Consider the following 27,714-nt stretch of genomic DNA (forward strand, 5'->3'; position numbering starts at 1 on the left):
GTGGTGCTTAGCTGCCTACTGGGGGTAAATCAACAACATGAACAAATACAGTTTCGGCCATATCAAGTAAGCAGGCTTATTTGAAAGTTATCTGCAAGCAAAGCATTTCTTCCAAAATCATTTACACATGATTTGAGGTTTCTTCTTTTCCCTTCAGATATCTGAAAATCCATTTTTAAAGTCTATAATCTTGCAATTAAGCTTTAAATACTGTATTCAGATTTTACTAAAATCTTGCCTTGAACAGCTTCTTGAACCCAATGGCAAAAAAAAACAAACAAACAAAACACCAACCAAACCTGCAAAGAGTATTTAGACCATACAGTAACTGGAATACAGTGAAAATTACTACAAAACATTAGTTTTACCTACCATTATCTCCTCCTCCAAATGACCATACTGTTCTGCCATCTTTGGACAGAGCTATTGTGTGTGAACTGCCACAGGAAACCTCTCCCACATTGCTAATATCTTTTACTAAAGTAGGAATGTTGCGACTGTTGCTGTCACCGTGACCTAAGAAAAACAGAAACATTTATTTTCTTTTTGTGAAGATTTAAGATCCTATCATGGTTTGTCATTCCAGTAAAATTTAACAAAACCCATATAAATTGTAATCATCGCAAATTAAAATTTCTGCCCACTTTTTGGAAAGATTTTTAGTAGTGTCTGGAAGATGTCTGTAGTAAGGTTAATAAACATTTCGTTTTTATAAGACGAACTGCAGAACACTTCTTCATAACTTACTACCACTGAATTTTTTACCTAGTTTATAAGAAATAAAAAGAATTACTACTATTAACTGCCATTAATACTAGTTGACAAGGTAGCTATCCTTCCTAATACTGGGCAGCACATAGGCTGAACAGCATAAGGAAACTAAAATAGGGGCAAATTCTTACTACTGTCAATAAAAGCACACGTTGTGCACAGATGAATTAAATTAGCAAAGTAGGCCTTTCTATATAGTCCTCTCTGCAGAAACCTAACACATTACAGTATCACCTACTTTGAGAGAAAAGAATATTGTATGGTATCCGTAAGGGACTGAATGCAAACAAATTACTAAGGCCTAAATAAACGCTACTTTTTAGCTACACACCAGAACACACCACTACACAGTTCAAGCTACCCTAAGCATGTAAAAAAGACCACATTAACCCAAAATTCAGTAAGAACTTTTCTCATAAGTTCCTCCAAAAATAATAGGTTAGACCTGTAACCTAGTGTGTCTCCTAACAGTAGGGCTACAGCTCAGCAATTCTGTGATTCCCTTGAAAATCTCTGACAGACTAAGTTGTAAAACAACACCCTCCTCATGTTTTGTCTCTGCAAGTTGCTTGCTTTCACCGCTCTACTTGGGAGATCATGACATTCAAATCAAAGACAACAGAAGGAAACTAAAGCCCAACTTAGAGCAATTTTCTGTGCAAAATCTGGTATTTCAACAGATCCTGCTCAAGAAGGGTAGTTTTATACTAGGCAAGCAAGCTGTACAATAAAGATGATAAAATAGACAAAAGTGAAATTAAAAAAGATAGAAATGCTGTGTTTATCATTTCAGTTAAATTTATTTTTTTTTAGATGTATTAAGGCAAAACGACAAAGCCATTTTGGCAAACTCAATGTCAAGTTTCTTTATTAATATCGCATTAGAATCAGACCCTTGATATTATTTGCCAGTTATTCATGACTGCTCAAAGAGCCATCCTATCATCACTATATTATGTTCATCTAGAGCTCTGGTTTATTTTAAATACCTGTCGTTTACATTTAAGCAGCAATGGCTATCATATATAGTCTTATAAGGAATGAAGTAAGTTTTCCTGGAAAATAATAGAATATTTATAAAATTAACTGCACTGAAATTTTTTAATAGCCTTTACACTAGTATTTATATTCATCTATACATACGCACACCTATGTACATGTGTGCATATGTATTTATATCTAGGAGGGACAATAAGAGAAAAAGCAAATATCTATAGCATCATTACTAGACACAGGAATTCTTCCAAAAGCATTGAAAAATCACCTAATCTTCCAAAGTCTCCTTCCCCCCACGTGTATAGCTCTCCATCTTCTGTAACAGCAGCACTATGTCTGTATCCAGCTGATACACATACAACAACCTAAGACACATGCGAAAATAAAAATTACATTTTTTAACGAATAGGAATTTTGAAAGCTTATGAAAGTCAACTTTTGGAAGGAGTCATTATACATCTACGCTTGTGTAGAGCAAATACACATCCAAATTAATTTTTGCAAAGTTTACAGCTTAGGATTTGGTAAGTGGAAATCAGTACACATAGAGACAAGTTTATCTATGAATGGGTCATGATTTATTTAACATAACGATATCCTAGCCTTACACAGTAGCAGAAAGAAGCAAAAGCAGATGTTTAAAACATTGGCCAAGACATCAATAGATATTGAAAATAAGGCCTTTTTGGACAATACAAAAAGTTGCATATGAAAAGTCATGATGTTACAGCTAACAAAAGCAATGTTCTTCTGGAACATCACTGCACTTCAACAAAATCATGTAAGCAAGTTCTATGAGTGCGAGAAGGTTTACCAACAAAGCCATTGTCCAAATCACACGCCTAAAGGCAACAAACAAGTTAAAGTGCTTTGCTGAAACAGATCTAACATCAAAGAAAAGTTCAGATAATACACAGAATCTTAAGATTTTATATATTTCAATTTTTAAATAGAACAAACGTAGGTGTGCTTCTATACAAAACATACCTTCCCTTGCAGAGGACCCTGAATAAGCTTGGGATATTTCTGAGTTGAACTATTTCCATGACCCAGTTTTCCGTAGTCACCATCACCCCAGCTGAAGACTTCCCCTTCTGTTGTAAATGCTAGAGTGTGCCCATCAGATCCTTTTGAAGATGACACTTTTTTAATAGATCTATGAGGCTCAAAAGTCAATTTTTTCAATGTAGACTGGTTATTGGAATCACCCAGTCCTAGTCTCCCATAACTGCCTTTACCACAGGCTCTAACAGAACCATCTGTAGAAATTACAAAAGTACAATATTGTCCAGCTTCAATCTATAAACAAGAAAGGTAAAATATTTTTAAAAAAAAGAAAGAAAAAAGAAAAGAAAGATTAGATAAATGTAGAAACCATCTGCAGGTCTTAAAGCATATATTTTTGAACAGAATGTCATCTATATCCCTTTCATATAGTATAACATAAAAATTAAGGAGAGTTAAGACTTCAGCAAGCAATAAAATTCAAATCCTTGAAAAATACTTGATGAAATTATTTTCTTTATATGAAGGACATAAATAGCGATTAAACATTTCTTATTTGCATCTCTTCTATACACTGCAGAGCTCAGGCTGCTTTCAGATCTCCTAGACTCATGAAATGGACAGGCTTTGAAGATGCATTAATTTATTATGATTAAAAAGACAAAGTAACTCATTCCACTCCTGTTTTGTTTCAGCTCAGGTTTTGGTGCCTTTTTTTTTTTTTTTCCTAAATGCATAAGCTTGCTTTATGATTCCTGGTCCTGCAGTTCACTGGCATATACAATGAATCAGAGAAGTCAACAAAAACAATTTCAGAAAATGTACCTAAATTGTCTAGTGACCCTGAAAAATGCTTTTACTTAAGTCAACAGTGCAAAGCCAATACAGCAACAGAAAAGCAAACTATTCTGTGTCACGCATCAATAGAAGTGCTAAGCTGCAACTGCACAATCTGTGACTGAGAGCAGAAAGAGCATACTGTATATTGATTTTCAGAAAGCTAATTAAGGTTTCTGTGCCAGCAGTTAGCCCTGTTTGGACTTTTAAATGAGACATACTTGATGTGAAAAACACCAATGGAAAAGATCATTAAGTACTTACGCTATCTTTTAAACAACAATGAAAAAAACCTACAGGCAAGCTAATTCCTCTCTAGATATGCATTTCATTGTAAATTAGATAATTCAATCTTTCTTCTTACATTGATATTGATGTGTGTGCATCATTAAAAAAGAAACAGAATCCTTTTTCCAGGCATCAATAAAAGTAGTGAGATATTTTCTGTAAAGTAACTTGTGTGGTTAGTTCTTGTACCTTCATTACAACTTTGGCACTTAGAAATTAAGCATTATTTTCCAGTTTCATGCTATAACTACAAAGCTGTTAAGTTTTACACTATGTACTGCTGTAAATGTCACTCACAGTCTGTGCATCAGAAAAACTGGGAGCAAGCTTGGGTTGAAGTATTTTCTCTTGAGTTCCTTCTACCAGTTGATGACTGCTGTTGCTACCCCAAACGTAAACTTCACAGGTCTCAGAAACAATGGGAGCATCACCCGTTTGAATGCTGTCAGGGCTGGCACATGTTCTTGAGTAGTCTGACGCCATTCGACAAACCTATTAAAAAGAAAGATTTATTACACAGTATATTTTCACTTATCTCCCTATAATAACAGTGTTTGATGCAACTTAAATTTCCTCTTGGTTCAACTCTGCCTAAAACACAAATCAGCACCTTACCATCAGTAACTTGTCCAAATTATTTTGTTTTTCTGCATCTTAGCTTTTCACCTTGTTTTGGCCTTCCTCTTCTGCTCCAGGATAACACAGTAGAGACTCAACCCCATCCAAACACACACATCAACCATATGTAAAGTAAAGTACAATTACCTTAAATTCAAGACATACCTCTTCAAATAAACACAGAGCCGCCTCGTAAAGAGAACATAAGCCATCAGATGTTCTAGTTGGCTCTCTCCATTGACTCCGGTCAGCAGATGATCCCTACAATTTTTAAATGTTATTGTGAGAAAAATGCTTCCATACGGCAACAGTGCTACAGTACAAAATACAGTAGGGATTTGTTCTTAGAGTATGTATGACATCTCCATACATTTCAGGGTAACAAAAATGTGACAAGTGTGGGTTAAACATTCTTATTTATTCATTTTTGTGAAAATACTTGGGTTTAGAGTTAATTTTTCCTAATACAGTTTTGTTCTTAAATGCATTTTGTGTTCATTTTAAAGTGCTTATTAGTTGAATCATAAATCAGTAACCATCATTACTTTTATGTTCACATTACCTCTACAATTTGGTTTGTAATTTTATATCTAGTTAAAAAAAAGAAAACACACACACAAAAACAACAGATAAAGTTCAATCCTGCTACTGCCACACTTCTCTCATGGTCACCCTTAGGCTGCAAAAATACGGAACCGAACAAACAATTTGTTCTGGCAATCCACTCTCTCTCCCTTCCGTCTTGCAAAAGACACACATCCTAGCATGCTATGAGTTTGTGAACTGTACACCAGACTCCTTCACTGCTATCATATAGATGCTATACATCATTCCTCAGTCAAAAGAATAAAACTTACCTAACACAGCGGGCTTACATTCCTAAAGAAAGCATATTTTAACAACAGAATCTGTGTGAAGAAAGGATACTCTGCTACTGACTAATGTGAAAAGAGAACAGACTACGTTCAGAATTTTAAGAGCCCTATTAGAATAAAAGCAACACTTTAAAGAGTTGGTCCAATCTAGAATTTGACACAAGTCCTCCATTAAAATACTGAATAGCAGTAATAAAACTACAAATAGCTCTACTCCTTCCTATAAACATGAACATAAACTGAAACATAAACAGTGTATTACTAACTTGTGTTACTGTATGGCTAGAATTCGTGATTTTTTTTCCTATAGTTTAATAATAGGATTTCAATAGTCTGCACAAAGGAAACTAGGGCTGCTCATCAACCACTCTAGAAACAGAATTTTGTATTTAAATTTTTAATTTTTAAAAAAATTACATTTATTAGTAAGTATTAGAAAGTTGAGAGAAGAAAGAAAAATAACCGCTTCAGGGAAAAAGTCATTCCCTGTTTCAGTGAGCATATGAGGCAGAAGCTTACTACAGCTTTCGATTGCGCACTGTGCAATGACTTCATAGCTTTAAAAGGAATATTCATCTAGGATCAAAAGTAAGCATTCAACAGACAAAGCAAGCCATATGCCTTATTTACAAACAATTTAGTCCATTTTCTTAGGGTATAAGTTTCCGAGCAGTAGGAGAAATGCTAAACATCTCAAATCTTACTGATTCTCTAAAACTGTATAAACAGAGAGGTGAAACTTTGAAAAGGTGTATTGCAAAACTTTGCATTGTGAACAAATTCAACAAAGCAAGCCTTAGAAACAATTTCATACTTTCTAACTCTTTTGTTGTCATCTTATCTTAAATATAAAATGCAAGTGGATTGGAGGATGTCCCTGATTCTTTCCTAAAGTTAAATGTAACATTAGAAGTCACAAGACAGGAATTACTTTGTTTCATCTCCTGTACCTATGAAGAAATGGGTGGGAAGAGAGGAAGAAGAAAAACATGGTGGATAACAAAAGAATTACTGCAAAAAATATTTCAAGTGAAACTTTTTTTTTTTAAAACATGTTAAAGCAACTTATTTAATTAAGAACTGCCACATACGGCATTCAGTGCTGAGAAACTGTGTTTAAGTTAAGAATGCATCTGTATTTGCTAGGTAGAAAAATTAAAGCTGGTATACCTACCAAAGACCGTCGCATCTGCATCAATATACTCATAAAGCAATCAAAGCTGATCATCCCTTCTGGGCTTTGCAGCATCTTGGTCTTCTCCATGCTGTTTACTACAGCTGAAGCACTTAATGCCATTTCTATCCATTCAAGAAGGTATCGCAGGGAACCTCGCTGGGCAGCCAAGCCAAGAAGCAATTCAGAAGCTAACCTACGACCTAAAGTATCTGCCCCAGAGTTTGGAATTGTTACTCCTTTAAGAAATGTTGTTACTTGTGATAAACAGTCCAACCCCATCGGTGGAATTTTGCTTTCATTTGCTAAAGATAGAGGTGGTAAAGAGCTCACAACTTCTATTGCAGTATGGATAACATCATTGCAGAGGCTGAGGCCAGGTCCCGATGCTGGCATCATCCAGCTTTGTCTCAGCAGTGCAAACAACAAGCTTAATCCAGTCCGTACCCCCATTTCTATAAGTGCATCTGTACTTGACCGAGGACGTTCACTGACAGAATGCACATCTGTTGATCCAGAACTGCTTTCTGGTGAATGCTGCTGTTGTTTCACCTTACCCTTATCGTGGTATTTGTTAGAAAGTGCATAGAAGACACGCTGCAATACAAGGAGACGTTTTCGAAGTGCTCCAGCAAACGGAGAGTCTGAGCATACCATCTTAGCCAGTGCCAGCTGGCTGCTAAGAAGAGCATCCAAATAGTGGTCCTGTTCATCGCTAGATAGAGATTCCCGCTCAAAATCCGGAAGCTGAGGTCCTTTGAGGCACAGAACCTGCTGGGGCAATGGCACTACTTCTTTATTGCTAACTAACTTAGCGTACAAGATAGAAACTCCCTCCCTTGTTGCAATAGATTCACTGTCTTCTGTGATCCAAGAGCTGTTTAGATGTTCAAGCCATTTCAGCTTCACAGGTGGGACCATAGCTGCCATGTTGGTTTACTCTTTTGCCATTAGGCCTAAAGATAAAAAAATAAACAAACACGTAAATAGGTGTGCATTATTATCTACTAAACTTACTAATCACACAGTAGGACAAATCCTAATAGTTCTTCAATAAAGCAAGCAGCAAAAAAGTTTAATCACCAAAGATCATCAAAGTTGCACCATTTTGCCCATATTGCAAGAATCTGGAATTCAGAGCCAATACTAAAAGTTCAGGAGTACTGTAAAAACGACATTTTCCAGATTAATTTTAAGATTTGTTTTAAGCAAGTACATGGACATGCAATTTCCTTAACATGCTGTAAGAACTGTAGTAAGCGTCTACATATTTTCTAAACCCATATGCATAAAAATTAACACAAAGCAAATTTAATTCTGCTATAATTCAATGAAAGTACACTTCTAAACTTCGTGGGGAAAATAAATATTCTCTTTGCAGACAGGACAACGACCTCAACAAATGCACAAGATCATACACAACTGTGCACAAGTGAATGGAGTACCAGTGTAAAACTTGACAACAAACAAGACTACTAATTCAGGCCATAGCTAAATGCTCAACCTGTCAAGCATACTCTTAAGTCCTGCTGTCACAAGCCATTCTCTCCACTTCCTACAGCAAGCTAGAGATCTCCTTAAAACTCAGGTCAGAATGTTAAAAGGAAACCAGGACAGATGATTTTAAGCCACACGAGGGTGGCACATTAGGAAGATCCGATTCATTCGGTGAATGGGCTCTTCAGAGCCAAATATGCATTACAGCTACTCCAAGTAAATTTAAAGTATCAAATATTATGTATATCATTATATTAATATATTTCATAATGTGTGACTCTGAGAGTATTCAAAGCTTTTAGGAAGGATTTTAAGGAAGGGATCACAAACAACATAGAGGTAAAGAACAAATTTCACAATGAAACACTTTTCCAGGACAGTTCTAAGTTGGTTGCCAAACCAACTTGACAGCTTCCACCATTCTTTCAAATCAAACACGTCAGTGAATTTAAGAAATCTTTTTCTGCTGACAATTTTAGGGGAGAAAAAAAAGAAAAACGTATTACACCCTTTTATGTAGATTCAAACTCAATGAAGCATTATGAATGAATTGCTACAAAATTCTTGTGATTCTGATGGTTAAAATGCAATTCCTTGCCACATACCACAATGCTTTTTTTTTTTTTTTGGCTAGCACTAGCCCCTAAAATACACCTCTCTTCTGCTTGTTGCACCACCTGAACCCAAGTCAACCTATGTAGGTAAGTGGAAAGATACCTTTTTTCCTTTTAATTCCCTCAAGAGACAGAATAGGGTCTGAGTTCTACATAAACAGTCAAAACCTCAGTTAGAAAATCCTTGTGTGAAACTCAAATGCTTTGATATCAACCCACTTACAACCCATCGTAAGTGAAAGGTAGTTTTAAGGCTATCAGTTAATTAGAAAGGACTGCATCTTTTGTTCGCTGTTTTAAAATTCCAGTTCTAAAATAAATGACCAAATGGAAAAATTACACCTAACCATCTTACAGAAACTCAGACCTTTTTGAAACTTAATCTGAGTGCATCAACTTTCAAACTGAACATGGCAACACGTTTAAAACGTGTAAAACCTTTAGAAGGGAGTATACAGTGTTGGCATAGCAGACTATTTTCTGTACACAGTCCTTCTCTTAGGATGATATGCAGTCTTGTAAGTCCCCCAAAGCTCAGTAACTGTAAATCTTAACCATACCACTCAAAGTGGAATTGTAACCATTAAAAATGCTCAGAAAGGCGTCTTTTATGGTCAAAAACATACAGTATCATTAGACAAATAATGCTGTAATAAGCTAGTTTTAAAAATTAAGGTGTCAAAAGTGTATAGAGGAACTGTATGTTCTAAAAGAAGCTACATAGAGAAGACAAAAGTTGGAGGAAAAAGAAAAAAATCAAGTTAGTATCTAGTTAAGTTTTGCAGAAATCATTCTTTATTTATCTTGAAACCAACAATTTAATATTTTGATGAACTAGTTGGCAAAACAATGACAATGCAAAGTACAGAGGCACCTCTATCGCTGTAGACAAGTATGTCGCATGGAGAGAACTGTATGCAAATGAGAAATAATAAGATTAACAGCTTGAAATTTAATAGTAAAACATGCAAGCTTACACAATTGTGGAATAAAAAAATTCTCCCATAAGTAGAGAACCTATCATTTGAAAATGCAAAAAGCAGGAACAATCTAGTGACTCACAAAAGGATTATGAGTCATGAAAGAGACCAAATACATGCCTGAGTAGCATTAATGAGTATTTCCAGAATGGTTTGGGAAGGATAGGGTAAGGGAAGCATTTTTACACAATGTTACAAAATGCTAATCAGTTGGATGCCAGCTGAAATTCTGGAAATGATTTCTGTCACCTATATCCTGACTGCAAAAAAGACTGACACTGGATCACGCAGAGAAAAAGACTATTCTTCTGATCTAGCCTGAAGAGAAGACTAGGATTGTGACCTTTTAGCATAGCAAATCAAAAAATAAAGAAACAAAAAAAGCTCACAAAAACTACTACAACAACAAAATTGGTCTACAAATTTGGCAGAGAAAAAAAAGAGGGTGAGGGGAGTGACTAAGTAAGCAAAAGGAAAATACAGGCATAAGAACAAAAGGGTGTGAAGCAATCACAAATGAATTAAATCTGAAAGCCTCATAAATCTGTTCCCAGTTAAGTTCTGCAATGACTCTTTAATATAAGTAGACAACACTTTTAAAATGGAGTATAATAAATTCTGGTATACAACTCAAAGAATTTTCCTAGTCTCACATTTTCATTCTGCTACAGAAACATTTATTTCAGGCTAACAAGATGATCTTCCCTGACGAGCTTTCTATTACAAAACCAAATCCTAAGTAATCTGCAACAAGAACACGAAGTCAAATTTGTTCCAATTTTGCTATATTTAGAGTTATATATACATCTTAATTATTTAGAAAGTGCCTAGTGCTGTCCTACTGACTGCTTTCTGACAGACAGATGAGGATGTATGGGGAAACACTGATATCAATGTAGCAATGCAAAGCCCTTTTTTGTCATGACACACAGCATCTCACCATAATTCACTTCTTCCAAGTATTACAGAATTGTATTTTAACATTAACATTTTTATTTGACCTGGTTACAGTTTTCAAAATACATACAACTAGCATTTACTTGGAAGACAGGTAATTCAAGGTTCAGATGTGGAGAAATAAAATGCTGCAGAATTGTTAAGTATCAGCATTACAATGATTTAGCCTGTGCTGAATCATGCAGTGGGTGACCATGCTCCTGCATAGTAGTATTCTTCTCCTCTAGGATAAAGGAGGATACTTTATCCTATACCACAGAGTAGCTTTTCTGACCAAAATGTAAACTGCTGAGCAGCTCACACCTCTCATATAGTAAGAAGAAATTCTACAAAACAACAAACAAACAAACAAAAAACAGGGAAATAAAACTAACAGTAATCTCCCCAAAAAACAAAGTGACATCTAGAACTCCCACACATATGGTTTAGAGCTCAGAAATGGAAGTTATGAATATTTTCAAAAAAATTATTCCAACCAACCCCATGAACGTATGCCACTAGTACCCAGAGCCAAGCTGCCGCAGAGAGCAGCAGTGCTTGCACTATCTGAAAGTGTTGGCTTAGCGAAACTCGGCCGAGATACAAGTGAAGGCTGCACTAGGAGAGCTTCTTAGCAGGGTTACTAGCCCAAGCCCAACACCACGTTGATGCAGTCATGCAGTTTCCAAGTTCCAAGCTAGTTCACAACTTTTGCAGCAGCATGTACAATAAAACTTTTCAGTTCATCCTGTCCCATTATTTCCTTTCATCTCATGATTTCAGGCTGTTCAATGAACACTTAAGACTGAAAAAATGAAAGCCATATGGTTTTGGAGTAACTAGCTTTCAGAATATCCACTTAATTACAAATTAAGGAACGGCTTAATTTCCAGATCTTATCCATTGTTCTGGATCCCAACCCTGGCATTAAGCAGGAGAAATCTATAGAAGAATGTAAGTGCAGTTTGCACTCAGCATGCCATTTTTATATGCAACCCATATAGTTCAAAAACTGTCTACTTTTGTCTTACTATTTTTAGCGTTCTCTTGCAATCTAGAGGCATTTTATTTAGTGCTTTGCAAATGGATTTAGGATTTTTTTTTCCTGACTTTAGTGGATATATTGCAATTAAATGGGTATTTTTGTGTTGTCTTGCTTGCTTAATATTTTTTACACTTCCATAAACACGGAATTTTCAGTAGACAGCTTTTGAACCCAGCAGCAAAAACCTAACCCAGGAGAACCACATGCATGGGAAGTAACAATGAAGCCATTAAAAACACCAGAGTTCCTTAGTTATTGTTTATACAACAGTCCATTGCTGCCAAGGTAAAAGCATTGATAACGTGACAGAAAACTTGTCATTCTGAAAACGAAAGCTGAGCTTGAAAAACTCCCATACAAGAAGGCACACTGATAGCAACCACCGAGTCTAAGGTTCTTCTAAGACTGAGAAAATGTAAGAAATGCAGTGGAATAAATCTGAAGGTAACTAAAACTGCCTCTGTATCCTGTCTAATAGCTCTGAATTCCAAGATTTTTGGTATATAGTCAGAAACCAATCTAGAAAACCTCCGTATAAGAGCTGATTCAATGATTAAAAAAATTATTCCAGGAACATGTCTAAGTAAGTGGAAACACTAATTATGCATAGCTGATGAAGGAAGCTTTGTTACACGAAGAGCAAACAAGTAACACTGAAGATAGCAAAGCAAAAACATAAGGATGAAACCACCTTCAGCAAAACCTGTGGTAAGCTCAAAGGTCATCTACGTTTCTCATAAATATTATATTGAGGAAAGAATTCACATATTTCGTATCCAATTTAACAGCTGCCAAGAAAGCAGTTTTCCCTAACAAGTGCTAGGAGGAAGACTCAGAAACCTATGAATACTACTGGCAGTTCAAAAATAAAAAGAAAGAACTGCTGCCAAGCAGAAGATGAAGGAAAAGGGATTTGCCCGCTACCCTCTTACACACTACTACTAAGGTTGGGGGGAAATGATGCTGAATAGCTTTGTGAGTCACAGGCAGTGCTGTAGACTCTACAACTAAACTGATTCAAAAGCTTAGATTCATCAAATACTCTACTAGAATATTTGCAGGATGAAGAACAAAGCTGTTAATTACCCTTCACTTCAACTGAGACACTAAATGCTATTTTTTTTTCCTTTTAGGTCACATGAAACGGAGTGAAAAGAAAAGAACCTTAAAATGAAACCTGTGAAAAGAATAGAAATATAATCAAGGTGGCTTTTTTCCCTGAGCTAAAAGGAGAGTAGGATATTTAAATAACAAAAGAAAATATGCTTAAGAGAGCTCTCTTCAATATTTCATGAAACATGGAACTTAACTAGAGCATAGGCAAAGGTGGATTTTTTTTCTCTGCATCAGTCCACCATTTAAAATGCACACACCAAAGAGGAGTCCACAACTTGTGAAGCTGTACCATGAAGCATGGGTCATCCCCATGTTTCAGGTTTGTGTTTAGAAGCACAAAAGTACAAACCACCTACCTCTAGTCTGTTCAGGGCTTTCCCCATCGTATCTGGTGAGACCCCACCTGCAGCACTGCGTTCAGTTCTGGGACCCCCCATGTAAGCAGGACATGGACCTGCTGGAATGAGTCCAGAGGAGACCACAGGGATGCTCAGAGGGCTAGAGCACCTCTCCCACGAAAACAAGCTGAGCGAGTTGGGGTTGTTCAGCCTGGAGAAGAGAACACTCCGCTGAGACCTTAGAGCAGGCTTCCAGCACCTAAAGGGGGCCTACAGGAAAGCTGGGGAAGGATTCTTTGTCAGGGAGTGCAGTGATAGGACAGGGGGTAACAGCTTTAAACTGAAAGGGGGGTAGATTTAGATTAGATATAAGGAAGAAATTCTTCCCTATGAAGGTGGTGAGGCTCTGACCCAGGCTGCCCAGGGAAGCTGTGGCTGCTCCATCCCTGGAAACATTCAAGACCAGGCCGGATGTCGTTTGGACAGCCTGGGCTGGTGGGAGGTGTCCCTGCCCATGGCAAGGGGCTGGAACCGGGTGATCCTTAAGGTCCCTTCAAACCCAAACCATTCTTTGATTCTATAAACCAAGTATTAACTATAACCAAACATACAAATTACCACATGCTATACACTCAAACTGTAAGCTCAGGATGAAGTTTTGACTACTTGCAATAATTAGTAAGCAAAAAAAAAAGTAGATAAAAGGCTGTATTTCAAATTCAATTAGATCGAGTTAATATGGATTTTGAATGTTATGAAATTATATAAATAAATGGCTGGCATGCATTTTCACATGGCCAAGAACTCAGAGAATGAAAGTTCACCATTAATGTAATTTCTCCTTTTCCTATATATTTCTGTTCATCTATTTACTTACATGATGATTTAAAGAGCTTCTTTTTTAGACAGTGCTACATCTAGGGAAAAAAATTAGAAAAAAAAAACAAAAAACATGAGCCTGCATGTATTTGGCAGTAAAACAGAGTAAATGCTAATAATATTTAATACATTTATCATTTTTCCCTTTGAGTTAAAATAGAGAAAAAGAGGAAAGGTACCGTATTTCTGGGGGGGGGAAAAAAAAAAAAGGCCTGCAGTGGCCTAGTAAGCCTAGAGAATTTAAAATATTCCGTGTTATTACAAGGCTTTGTTTTCTTAAACTGGAAATGATTCAGCCTGAAATCAGACACCTATAACAGCTCTCTTAAAATATTCATTTTTTGAGATCTAAGTGTGCCTATATGAACTAATAAACCACTTGCATTATAATGTGGAAGGCCTGTTGCCTTCATTAAGAACAACAGATTAAAAAAGTCAGCTTTCTTTTAAGATTCAGTTTATATCGCTAATAATGTAGGCCAAACAGTAAATACTTTTACAGAGGAAAAAATGTATTTTTTCTACCTAAATAAGAACTATACCTGTATCTTAAGATATAAATAATGTTCATCTCTTCATCACCACAGTAATTTAAACATTCACAGACTAGAACTTGACCTTGCAATTAATCCCAGCTTGTTTATTTCATACAGTACAGTTTATTTTACACAGCACCATGCCAATGACTGCATGAATGTATGAACAATACTCTGATGGAAAATTGACATAGCAGATATAACAAAACAAGTATTTCACAACAAATATATGAACACAGATACATTTTTTGTATATATTTATAGTAAATACTATAAATGTTACAGTATTTCATGTATATGCATCTGAAGCAGGCGTAAGTTTTGGTTAACATTTCTTTCTTTCTTTCCAGAGGGGAGTAATTCTTTCAAAATGTCGCAGTTAATATCAAAATGAAATTAAGGGAAAAGTATGTAAAATGTGTTTTTTACTATGTATCTATACAATGTGCCATACAAAAGTTAAAATGGGACTATAAAGTAAGTTTTCCAGCCAAATATTACCATCTCCTAAATTACTAGAATGTGAACAAAGCAAACAATTAAGAGTTCTTAGTTAGCTCAGATGACTGTCAAATCCTTAAGATTTTTTTTTTTATTTTTTTTTTTAAGTTCCCAAACGCTGTAATAAAAACCTAAGTAGTTTTTGTTTTTTCTCACTTTGAGGTAAGTGGGATAGCTTTGATCAACTTCAAATACATGTATAAGAACCACTCACTAAAGGCAAAAAAAAAAAAAACACAAATAAATTACAAAATAGATTATTAATAGAAATTCTCAATTTCAACACAGTCAAAGGACTTCCGAATGTGCAAAAAGCATGTAAATATTCCTTTATTCCAATACAGGGAGAGAGGGTGGATATATTTTTTTATATATATAAAAAAAAGTGGACTTCTGCATGAGGTTGAAGGTCAAAGCTGAGCTTACTGAGAAAGACTGCTCCTGGACAGAGTGTATACACAACCTCTCAAAAGCAATTTCCATAGTCTCACCTTTCCAATTCAGCTTGGAAATTATAGGAGATACTTGAATTTGTCATCAAAGAACTGCTTCCATGCAGCTGAGCAAATTTATCCTAATATACGTAAACAGGAAGTTCCCTTCTAGGATTTAGGTTTTAAAAAGATTACTAAGAAGGTGTTGTTGTGTATAGATCTAAGAGAAAGATTAATGTGAAAAATAAAAGAAAGATGGAGATTGCACAGAAGCCACAGGAACTGATTACAACACGCACTGTAGCTTCTTTTTGAGGGAGAAACAGGACAAGGAACCACTCTAGCTAGGGAACACCAGAGAGAGAACTCTAATTTCCTGCAGGAAGAGACTCGGGTATGACAGTTGAGGAAAGAAAAAGTGGTATTTTTATTTTTTATTTTTAAAGAAGGTTTTCCAAAAGATTGTTAATAAGTGGAAGACAGGAATATTATCTTATTGGTTTAGAAAGCAAAGAGGGTAACAGTACAATTTCCCCATACAATTTGTTTTCCCAGTCCTTAGCAAACACATGCAATTCATCAATGAACAGAAACCACCTAAGAAATGCGGAGGGGAGGAACTGATTTTAGGGCTTTTTAATATATATATATATATATATATATATATAAATAAATAAATAAATATATATTATGATCCCCAACTCAGTGCTTCTACCTCATTGCCAAATGTGGGCACTCATCGTATTGTATCAAAAATTTTGACAATAATAAAAGCCTACAAATAGAGGAAGGAAGAAGGTATAGCTGTGCCCAGATCACTAAAAGGTAAAACGGAAAATACACACGAACAACTCAGAAATGTAGTTAAATCAATGTAGCTAAATCAAATATAAAGTGATTTCCTGATGTTTGTGTATACCTGAATCTTCCTGCTCAATTGTTGTTTTACAGCTTTGTGCTTTCCTCCCTGCTTACAAGACCTGAATAAATAAACACCATAATACAGGAATAAAAAAGCAAAACGGACCGTACATAAGCAAAACGGACCGTACATAAAGTGTTGTCAAATGGACATGATAAACAGTTAGAATATATTTTAACCTAGTCTGTAGATATCACTTGTCCAGTCCATGGAGATTTTCAAACTTGTAAAAATGATGCTTCAACTAACACACTTGCAACTTTCAAAGCTTTCTACAGCTCATGAAAGCCTATCCCTCCCCTTACTTTTCTTTTAAATAGTAGTAAGACTTTCCGATAAGCACACTTGGATTGCATTTTTGCAAGCCTGCATGCAAACAGAACTCAGAGCCCAAATATTTTCAAAATTCCAAGTAGATTTAAGAGATTTTGCAAATATTTCTTTGGCAATCAAAAATACTAGAAACATTATAGCCTGTACAAGATCAATCTTTTCCACTGGCATCTCAGTGTAAGTTACACAACTGAAGGAAGGTTTGACTATCAGGTTACCATCGTAAACTCTTACAATTTTAAATGCATATAAAGCACAGAAGCCTCTTCTTACTTGAAGATTTGGAAAATGTCATATTCTTCTGCTCAGAAAAATCATGGCATGCCAGCCAGAGAAATAAGAGAAAAGAACTGTGTGTCATAGGCAGCAACACTATGGATCACCAGTAACTTAGTACAATGTTTCTGAAGAGAAAAAAGATAGATATTATTATTTGTAATTATAAAGGGATTTGAGCAATGCTTATAATGGTAGAAGAATGAAATTTAACATTCTATCCAAATTTTACATTAGCTAATTATATTTCTCCCTACAGTATCAAATGAATAAAACGTATTACTCTTCACTTCCTGTATAAATAATGTATTACATATAACACAATTAAAAAATGCTTCAACAGTCTATCCCCAAAGGCTAGAAGATAGGCAGAGCTGGAAAGTTATTTCAGCATTTATGAAGGGCTAAGTTATAATACCGCCTGTCAAAAACAGGATTAATTTCTGGAAAAGTATTTGCAAGGTAACAAAAACAAGGTAACAAAAACAAACAAACAAACATCTAATTATGATCCAGAAGCTTCTACACTCTGGAAAGAGAAAGACAGCACCACCTGATCAACCACAACCTGAGAATCAATATGCATAAATTAAGATACAGCGTCTTCACTCAGTGTGAAGAAAATACATTTTCTTAAACCAGTGAATCTAGGACATGCACTGAAGATACTAATACGGTCAGAATTTAACAAAGCCAAATGTTACCTTTTTTTTTTTTTAAACTTGGTTTGACTACAGGGTGAATCGAGCACAGACAAAAACAACTACTCTGGCAGAAGCTAAGTGCTCAGACTCTTTGAACTGCTACAAAAACAGTTGAAAGCTTTTATTTTCTGCAGAGCTCTTGAAAAACTGCCTGTAGCTACAAGGTTTCAACCCTTAGACCTCCTAAAAATCAGAAGTTCTCACAGAGTTTCGCAAGTGCTCACTCTCCTTTCTGTAATTAACAATTTCAGCGAACTCTGTAAGATGCTGATGGCATTTAACTTTATTTTACAGGAACCTACCTACAAAGGCATGCAACACTAGAAGCTAGAAGTCTGCACCGTCAAATAAAAGGCAGCAACCACCAAAACTAAAGAGCACACAAGGAACTCACTGTGACATTCACATGCCTGGATTCTGTTTACTGCCTCACTGTAATGATATACTACCTTTCTCCAATGGATTGGTAAATATATTTTCTAAATTGAGTCCAAGAAAAGCAAGGCTTTAACAAATATGCAAATTTGTGTTTTTCTGAAGGATACAGCTCCTCAGTGTGTGTTCACTGACATAATCTTTCTCAAGTTTGCAGCATTTTCATTTACTATTTTCAGCATGAGTAGTGCTAGAGTAAACTGTGCTAGAGGTATTTTAAGCATGATGTCACCTGGGTGGTTTCTGACAAGGATTAGAAAATTTAGTGTTTAAACAGATGGCAGTCAGGGTGCACTACAGCTCTTAGTCTTGGTAATAGAAGTTTAATCTGTGTTTGCAACTGTGAGAAATAATTTCTGTGGATAGGATAGAAAAATCAAGCTTTTTGTGCCTTACGCAAAACTCAAAAACAAATTCACAATCAGAATAATCAGGTAATTCTACTAGCCCATTAAGAAAATAATCCAGTTCATTCTCTGAAAGTTAATACTGACTGTTCAATGGTAACACGTTTATATTGTTAAAAACTTTCTTTTTCTCCAATGTTATTTTAGGTAAGTTCTGAAGAAAGCAGAAGTCCCATATACATAGCTGATCACAGGTCTGGAACAGTCAATTTATTTTAAATATAACTGAAAAACTGATGCAATAGGCTTCTATTTACTGCCTCACTGTGACGATAATATACTTCAATTACAGAAGTGGAATCTCTTCAAACTTGCAACATACTAGTTTTGTAGCATGAGCACTTAGAACCCTTATATACTATTTTATATTCATTCAAATGAATGTAACATTCTTGCCACTAAACCTAAGTCTTTACCTAAATCTACTAAATTATTACCTCAATGTTCTGAGCAATTCCTAACAAGGCTATGATGCACAAAAGAATGTGATTATTTTTATTTCTTCCCTGCACCGTCAGCTGAAACCAAAGACTCTCTCTTTGCACAGAGGCAATGCATACCTCTGATCATCAGTTTCACCCACCCTTCTCCTGCTCCCTCTATTGCTGTATAATCATCTGCACTGACACAATGACGTAAAGATGCATGTCTCTATGTCCATCTGCATGACATCTCCAGAACTGAACGTGGAATGCAAGATACTGATGTATCTTGAATTCAAGCTACTGATGTATCTTGAATTTATACAGCTGAAGGGCTGTTTACTGGTTTTGCTGAGTTCCAGTCCTAACAATTCCTAACATTTCACAGAATGCCATATCACCTCAAATTCCTCTCTTTCATGCTTCTTACTTAAGAGGCACACAAAGTCCCTGTAAGAACCATGCTTCATGTTACCAACTGTTACGATGCTGCAATTTCTGCAATTCTTAACTGAAGTTTTACAGTTTGAATGTACAAATACAAGTTTGATTTTCATTTCTTTATTAATAAAGGCATATTTTTATTTTATTTTATAACATAGATAAGGTATATATTTGCACATATATTTGCACATATATATTACACATATTATTTTTACATTTATAATGTTTTATTCATTTATATACACACACAATATATATATATATATATATATTAAAAAAATACACACATACATATATTACATTCCTTAGCAGCAGATACCAGGGCTCCAAACCACATTTTTTTCTTGAAAGACTTATTCAGAAACCAGGAATATATAAAATTAATTTAAATCCTGCCTTCAAGAATAAATTAAATGCATGATTTCAAGCAGGAATCTTTCCCAGGCACGTTTTGCTTTCATGCAAAAAGCAGCACGAACTTAACTAACTCAATAGAACCCCTATAAAATTCTTACAGGTACTGAACTTTTCTTGAAGTACCTAGTTTCTATGGCTCTGAAAGTAAGAATCTAGACAAGAAAATCTCAACAAATGCAATGTGTTTTCTGAAAGCATAAAACAATACAGCTACTATACAAAGATTTCCCAACTCATTGATTCAGAGGACAGAAATGAAACTAACACAGGCCAGCTTCACACCAGTGGTTTCTGAAGAAAGCTACAGAAATTTCTGAAGACTTCAGCTTAGCAGGAGATAACTACAACTACTGAAGAGGTACTGCGAGACATGAGAAGTTAATCCAAATGACTATTTTGTAGCTCTGCTTAACTTGGTGGACCCCCACATCTGGATTCTCTCAAATCATTTGAACGGCCTACAGTGTGCATCAACGGCATTATACAGTTCCAAGATGAAGACCATGACTTCCTTATATACCGTGAAGTGCACTGTAGACACAGACACTTGCAGATTCCTCAGCAATTACCACAAGGACAGAGTTCATCTATCTCTTATTGTAGGCCAACAATGTAAAACCTTCGAACACAAAACCTACAAGATATTCAATACTGCTCATAGCCAGGGTGAAATGTGATTGTTCAAACCAATACTAACAGAACAAAAGGTTGCCTAAAGAGTTATTTTTTCAGTATTTTAGAATCACAGAATGGGTTGGAAGGGACCTTAAAGATCACCTAGCTCCAGCCCCCTGCCAGGCCAGGCTACCCAAAGCCCCATCCAGCCTGGCCTTGGGCACTGCCAGGGATGGGGCAGCCAAAGCTTCCCTGGGCAGCCTGTGCTAGGGCCTCACCATCATCAGAGTAAAGATTTTCTTCCAAAAATCTAATCTAAGCCTACCCTCTTTTAATTTAAAGCCATTACCCCTTGTCCTATCACTACAGGCCCTTGTATTTTAGTCACACCAAAAAGTACTGTAGACCACTGTACGAGACAATGCTCCTGAAATGTTCTTTTTGGACAAAACAATCTACGCTCATTGTCATGCCAGATGTGAGGTGAATGGGAATCTACATGTAACAGTCATGGGAACGAAAAGGAGAAAATGATAAACTACAAAATACTGACACTGAAGAGAAATTACTACATAGGAATAAAGAATTTAAACTAAATAGACAAAAAGAAACCTTAAAAGTAGAAAAAAAGAAAAAGGGAGAGATGCAAGATAATATGAGATGGACAGTAAAACAATGAAAAAAAAATACATGGTCTCCTACAAATCTGGAGCAGCAAGACAAAAAGCACAAGCAATCAAACCAGGAAAAGCCAGAAAGAAAAGCTGTTACAGCAAGTTGGTTTTCATTCATTAAAGAGAAAAAAAAGGAAAAGAACTGACAATGTGACAATGAAATACGTACTAATTAAATGATTTGGTGGATGTCTCTCTACTGGTCACAATATCCACAATCTTTCTTCCTTTCTTGTATTAGCCTTCTGCTCAGCAGATGGAAACCAAGTTACTGATACTCTAATTTGGATTATTTCTGCAACCAGATATCACCTTTTGTTTCTAAACACTAAATTCTAACTAGCTTCATAATATTTGCCAGCTAAGCCATGCTGAAGTTCTAATGATACTCTTCCAACTTTGGTCTTTCCTACTGCATGATTTTCAGTTGTTCTAAGACTGTTTATTCCTTCCGTATCATTCCTACTCTTGAAACTAATAAAATCCTATGCTTTTAGCTGGTCAGTCCAAAAACTTTCTGGGAGACAGACAGGAGGACAAACTTATTTTTAAGTTGATGAGACATTAAATCTATTTGCTTTTTTGTCCTTATTTTTATATAGAAAATGACACAAACCCCTAATAATCATGTTCCTTGAATATAAGTCATACTAAAACTTTGGGTGCCGTACAAAACGTACCCATACAAAAGAGAAAAAATTTATTATTTAGTACTCAGTGGAGAAGCCTACAAAAATCAATTTAACTCATTACTTCATCAGAGGTATAACAGTATATTAAACTAGAAGCTGAGAAAATATGAGAGGGTCAACATAACCATCAAAAGCAGGTAGTAAGCTGTGGAGCTGAGCAGCAGACACCCCCATCCACACATAAAACACATGGCACCAGTTTGAGGAAAGAAAGGACCATGATCTTGCACTGGGAAAGGCCTGAAAACCCTGGTGAGGTCTTACCACTACCAGTCTTCCCCAAGGCACCATCACATCATGATTCTTCTAAGCAAAAGAAAGTTTTTGCTTGAATCAGCCTGCTAAACTTCTGAGAAAATTGGTGAGTTATTTTTCCAGCTACTGTTTAAAACTCTTTAACGAAGAATAATTTTATGGCAAAGTTTGCTTCTTATAACCTCTAAAACAACAACAAAAAGAACAGATAAAATAATGCATATTTTATTTCTTTTAAAAACCCTGAAAGGAGGAACACTCTTTGCACTAACAATTCTCTCACAGCATATGGCTATGACTTAAAGCAGAGAGGTGAACTGTATGACCTCCAGAAGTCACTTACAACCTCAACTATTTGATGGTCCTCTTATCATGTTTTTCAGTCACTTCTATCTCTGGAATACAGAGAGAGGTTATTCTATTTTATAATAGAATGGAGACCATTTTTACTTCCATACACATAAATACCATATTCAAGAGAGTAAAAAATGTACTCAAAGCTAGACTGGAACTTACACGCAAAATGACCAAATTTTTCACTCTGCATTAATATTTTCATTTCTTGACTCAGAGTACTCCTAGCATAAGTAACTCAAAACCAAACTTTTGTTGTATAAATTTGTGCATTTATAAAGAAGCGTTTGATGTTTGAGGATGACATTTCTATATTATGCACTGCTGGCAGCAATAATAATAATATCACTCTTCATGAAGACTCAGAACTGTTGGCTGTTCTTTAAAGAGTAAATAAATTCCAGCTCCCAGAGAGAACACGACTGCTTGAGCCACCTGAACGCAGTCCCAACTTACTTGATGACATCAGGTCAATCACAACAGGCAGTCATGGCCACGGAATATACCTGGCCAGTTCCCAGGCCACAACTACACTTGCTGTTGACTGGCAAATTCCATAGCCACTGCGTTCCTGGCTAAACTTTTTTTTTTTTTTTCTTTCCATCTTCAGAAGTTACACAGGTTACTGGGAAGTTACTAAGCTGCATAGTAAGCATCTGCAGCACACTACCAGCTACTTTAGCAGCCCTAGGAAAGGAGAGCTCCATTTTCTAAGGGCTAATTCAGATGTTTCAAGGGAGAAAACACTTAACAGATTTGAATTTTCCATATGAATGTCACCACTATGGAGACGGAAGGGAAAAAAACCTGCCAGCAATTTCAGGGTTTGAGTACTTCTGAGAACTAATCATGAGAAAGAAACGTAAGCAACAGAGTACTTACCATTCACTAACATTACTTTGACAACAGGAAGCTAAAGCCATAGTAAACATATGCGCCCTATATTTAGCTAAAATATACTAGTGCAAGATTTTAAAAAAAAAAAAAACACTTTGAAGATAAGTATCTCTATGGTATCTAAATGAAGTCAATTTTATTGAACAGATAATGACTTCATAACAACCTACAATCGGAACTCAAATGTCTGCTCCACCAAAGTCTTCTCAAAATCCATATGACATGGCTCCATCCCTTGTAAGTAGAACAGGGATAAGAGTGCTCTCCTACCCCATGACAATTACAAGAATTACATTAGTCAAACTGAAAGAAAGATAGGAATACTGAAAACGAGCCCTAAAAAAGTATTCAAATGTATATTTTTTAATTTTACTACCAAAATATCATGACTAATTTCACATATGGGTTTTCCCCATCTGTAAAAACACTCCCACTATCATTAGTACTTTAAACCGTGCAAGGCACCACTGCGCTGTTTCCTTCAAAAAAGGACAAAATTATCTACCTGAAATTATGAAAGACAAAAAACAATTGAGATTTTTTGTCAGGGTGCTTAAAAGCCTTTCCTAATTAACCAATACCCATTTATTTGATTTCTGAAATAGAAGAAGGAAAAGCTTTCACTCGTAAACTACTGTTCGGTTCAAGGACAAAACGATTTTAAAAATGTGTGATTCTCCACCAAAAGTAAGTCGAAGACTTTATAACCCTATTATTCTTCAAAAACAACCAGATAAACCTTTCAGTACCTCCTTTACACAAATTGCAGAGCAAAATTTCATACTCGCTCCCCTTTGACTTCCAACCAAAAATACGTGATTATCTTTAATATTAAGGCAATGAATAAAATATACATAATACATTTAAACAAGAATGTAAGAGGAAAGTCTCAAATGTATACGGGTCTGTTTATGCTTGGAGAGAAGGAGCCTCAAGATGTTTCATTCTAAGGGAGAAACAATCACTGTGTGTAAAGCCACCTAACAAACTCCTTCCAAGTGCAAGGACAGAGGAGACTGGCCATGCCCTTCGTGTGTCCTATGGCACTTCAATCTTGTGCAGCTTTGAATCTCTCATTCAAAACCAACAGACTCCTCTTAAGACACTGGAAAACAGTAGCAGGCTGACCAAGTATACAATCTACCTTTCCAGGTTAAATGCCTATTAGATTTTTCACATGATTATCTGAGACTCAATCCTGATATCCAAGTCCCTGTAATCCCCCATTCCTAAGCAACGGAGATGGTCATAGAATCATAGAATAGTTTGGACTGGAAGGAACCTTAAACATGATCTAGTTTATACGGTACCTCAAAGAAGCAGCACTAAATTCACGATGTGTAAATGTATAGCTTCAGATTTTGTTATAAGTTAACAGAACACTTAGCTAGACTACAAATTTGATCAAGATCACAACACGATATGTACATACATGCATACATCATACGGTCCCAGCTAAAGCAAATTAAACAGTCCATGAACCAACAATCAGCTTAAATATATAACATGAAGAACAGGTCTGAAACTACATAACATGAAGATGCTTTTATCAAGTCCTCATAAGCCTCTCCTATGCAGCTTGTGAAAGGGAGAGACTGTAACAATAGGGTTTTGCCCCTAATGAACATGAAAAGCTGATTTTATAGAAAATACTCTACCTACTAAAAGAAAATAAACATACGCAGTTTTAAAAAAATCAATCTGCTAGAACATCACTTTATAATACAAAATAAGTCATCTCTAAGTAAAAGCAACCGCACAATTTTTCAGCATGGCAAACGGGAGCCAGCAAATAAGCCATGTGGAGACAATGCAGTTCAGATGACAGGTCAGGAGATGCACAGAACATCTAAGGTCATGCAGTTGACAGAGGCCCACATGACAAATCTCAGGCAGTATTTTGCAAGGCCAACCAGATACACCTAGGACACGCAGCCAGAGATGCACGTAATGCACAGCCATGCTACAACCGCATTCACGGGGCTCAAAGGGAAACAGTGGGCGCTCCGAGGCTCTCCGCCGAAGCAACACGCGGACTCTGTACGGCTTATACGGACTCGAAGGAGCACGAAGAGCGCTCCCCTCCATTTCCCACAAAGGATGGAGAGGTACCAGACACCCGCCGCTCTCTCGCCCTCGGCAGGGGAGCAGCGACCCCGGGCCGGCCCCGCCTGCCTCCCCCTTCTCTCCATCCCGCCTGCGCGCTGCCCCCTCCCCGACGACCGCGGCCGGAGCTACGGCCTCCAGGCGCCCCCCGCCGGGCTGCGGTTGCCCCCGGACGCACCCCGCGAGACGGCCATCGGGGGCCGGAGCGGCGCTGAGAAGCGCTGAGGAGAAGCACCCCCCCCTACCGCGCTCCCTCAGGCCTCCCGCCCCTGGCCCCGCCAAGGAGCGCGCCCGCCAGCCGCCCCCCAGCCGAAGGCTCACCAGGCAGCGCGGGGGGCGGCACACCTCGGCCGGGGCTTTCCGCGGGGCCGGGACACGGGCCGGGGGCGAGTCCCCGCCCGGAGCCGCGTCCTCCCTGCGGCAGCGGCGGCGGCTTGTCAAAGAGAAAACATGACGCGGGCGGGGAGGGGGAGGGGGGCCGCCAGATCTCGCGGGGACGCTGCGCACGTCTCGCGAGACGCCGCCGGCTTCCCCGCCTCCGCGCGCAGGGCCGCGAGCCGCCGTCGGCAGAATGCGAGGAGCCCGCGGCGGGGAGCGGAATGGGGGGGCGGCCGGGCCCGGCCCGGCCCGAGCTGAGGCGAAGGAGACCGGGGGCGGCCCAGGGAGCCCCGGTGGGAAGCAAGGGAAAGGGGAGCCGGGACCCCCCCACACCAATGCCTGTGTGCGGAGGGGTCTCGCCCCCGGCTGCTGGTGCCGGGGCTGCGAAGAGGGGGAGGAGAGGCGGTGGGGTGCTGGAGGGGAGGGGGCGCTGAGAGCTGCTTCTGCGTACCAGCCGTCAGGCTGAGAACACGTTAGGGGAACGGAGCACAAACGTGGAACTGAGGAGGCGAGTCTAACACAGGTAGTGGAAAGAAGAGAAAGGGATGGTGTGTGCCGGGGTGCAGCAAAGGCAAAATGGGACACAGCTGGAGAGGAGCAGGAGCGTCCAAAAAGAAAGCTTCAGCTTAACATGAACAGGGTAACGAGAGTAAGAGTAGCACTGCAGTTGAAATTTTGGGTCTGAAACAGTAAGAAGTAGATTACTGAGGCAGAGTTAACACACCAAGTCAGATTGGTAAGGCCAGACTGGCAAGAAATATTGATAAATTTTATATATACCCTTGGAAATTGGTTATGGTCCATCAGTGGTATGATGTCATGAAGTACTGTTAATGACTTTAAAAAAGCAGAAAACCCAACAAGAAAAGCAATAGAAAAACCTTCTGTTCAAGGAGAAATCGCGTAAGTATGGCTACATCAGCCCACGGCAGGAATAGGAGGGAAGCTGACAAAAATACAGGTGACATGAACTAGGTGAACAGGGGACAATCCTGTACTGTCTCTTCCACTAAAGGAGCTAGAGGCTAACAAGTGGGACTGCAACTCAGACATGTCAACTTCCAAACAAGCAAGAGCGATTATTGCTTCACACACACCATTAAGCTGTAGAGCACTGTGCTGCAGAACACTTACATACCAGAAGTTTGTGGGATCAAAATGGTACTGGAGAAAAATAAGAAAGAAAACAAGTCCATCGCAGATTACCAAACACAGAGACATCCACTCTGGTTCAAAAAAATGCCTTGACCCACAGGCGACTGAAGGCCATAGATGATTAGAGGAAATGTTATTGTATCCTTAGTATTGTCTTTTCTTCCCCAGGCATCTTCCTTAGACACGTGGTGCTCAGGGACCAGTGTTCCCATCGTTATGTCCTCCCCCGGCATACCATCTGTTCTGCACCGCTTGGTATAAGCTCCCCTCTCGGTCCCAAGGACACAACCTTAATTATTCATTCTGAGGTCTAAAGCAGTGACGGGATTTACTAAGGGTAGAGCTCAGCTCCTTGGAGGGGCTGTTGCACTCCGTGACACAAATCCCAACCAAATTTAGATAAATGACACTGGCAGCCTTGGAGATAGATCCTAGATATTCATGGCTCTCTGTCCCCCGAAAAGGCTACTTACAGATTCAAACTCTTTGTAGCAGAAAACCCAAATGCTCTGCTGTGAAAATACAGTCTGTGACCCACCCCAGCTAAAAACCCAGACCCCAAAAAAAGTCTATTACTAGCTTACCCGTGTAATATTGCCCCACAGAGCAATAGTAAAGAAAGTGCATTTTTACCCAGGAAGTCTGAAGTTTCTCTGCTTTCGTACGCGTAAATGCACTGGCTAATCTTTTGCCTAAAACCAGTCAAACTCTGCTATGAATCAGCAGTTTCTTTGTCAACAAGACCACCTTTGCAAATAAACGTCACCAGGAGAAGGATAAACTATAAA

General features: G+C 37.7%; 1 protein-coding gene across 1 annotated transcript in view; it reads right to left on the reverse strand.

Moving 5' to 3' along the window:
* The window catches only part of HERC1 (HECT and RLD domain containing E3 ubiquitin protein ligase family member 1), a 102,614-nt gene extending 76,736 nt beyond the window's left edge, over window positions 1–25,878 (reverse strand). The window contains 7 exon segments of the mRNA XM_040569397.1: window positions 373–516; window positions 2,036–2,132; window positions 2,755–3,066; window positions 4,195–4,389; window positions 4,681–4,776; window positions 6,565–7,520; window positions 25,715–25,878. Coding sequence (XP_040425331.1) covers window positions 373–516; window positions 2,036–2,132; window positions 2,755–3,066; window positions 4,195–4,389; window positions 4,681–4,776; window positions 6,565–7,494 — 1,774 coding nt within the window. The 5' untranslated portion in view covers window positions 7,495–7,520; window positions 25,715–25,878.
* Window positions 25,879–27,714: the final 1,836 nt, after the last annotated feature.

The sequence above is a fragment of the Cygnus olor genome, chromosome 11 (genome assembly GCF_009769625.2).
Source record: "Cygnus olor isolate bCygOlo1 chromosome 11, bCygOlo1.pri.v2, whole genome shotgun sequence".
Classification (NCBI taxonomy): Eukaryota; Metazoa; Chordata; class Aves; order Anseriformes; family Anatidae; genus Cygnus; species Cygnus olor.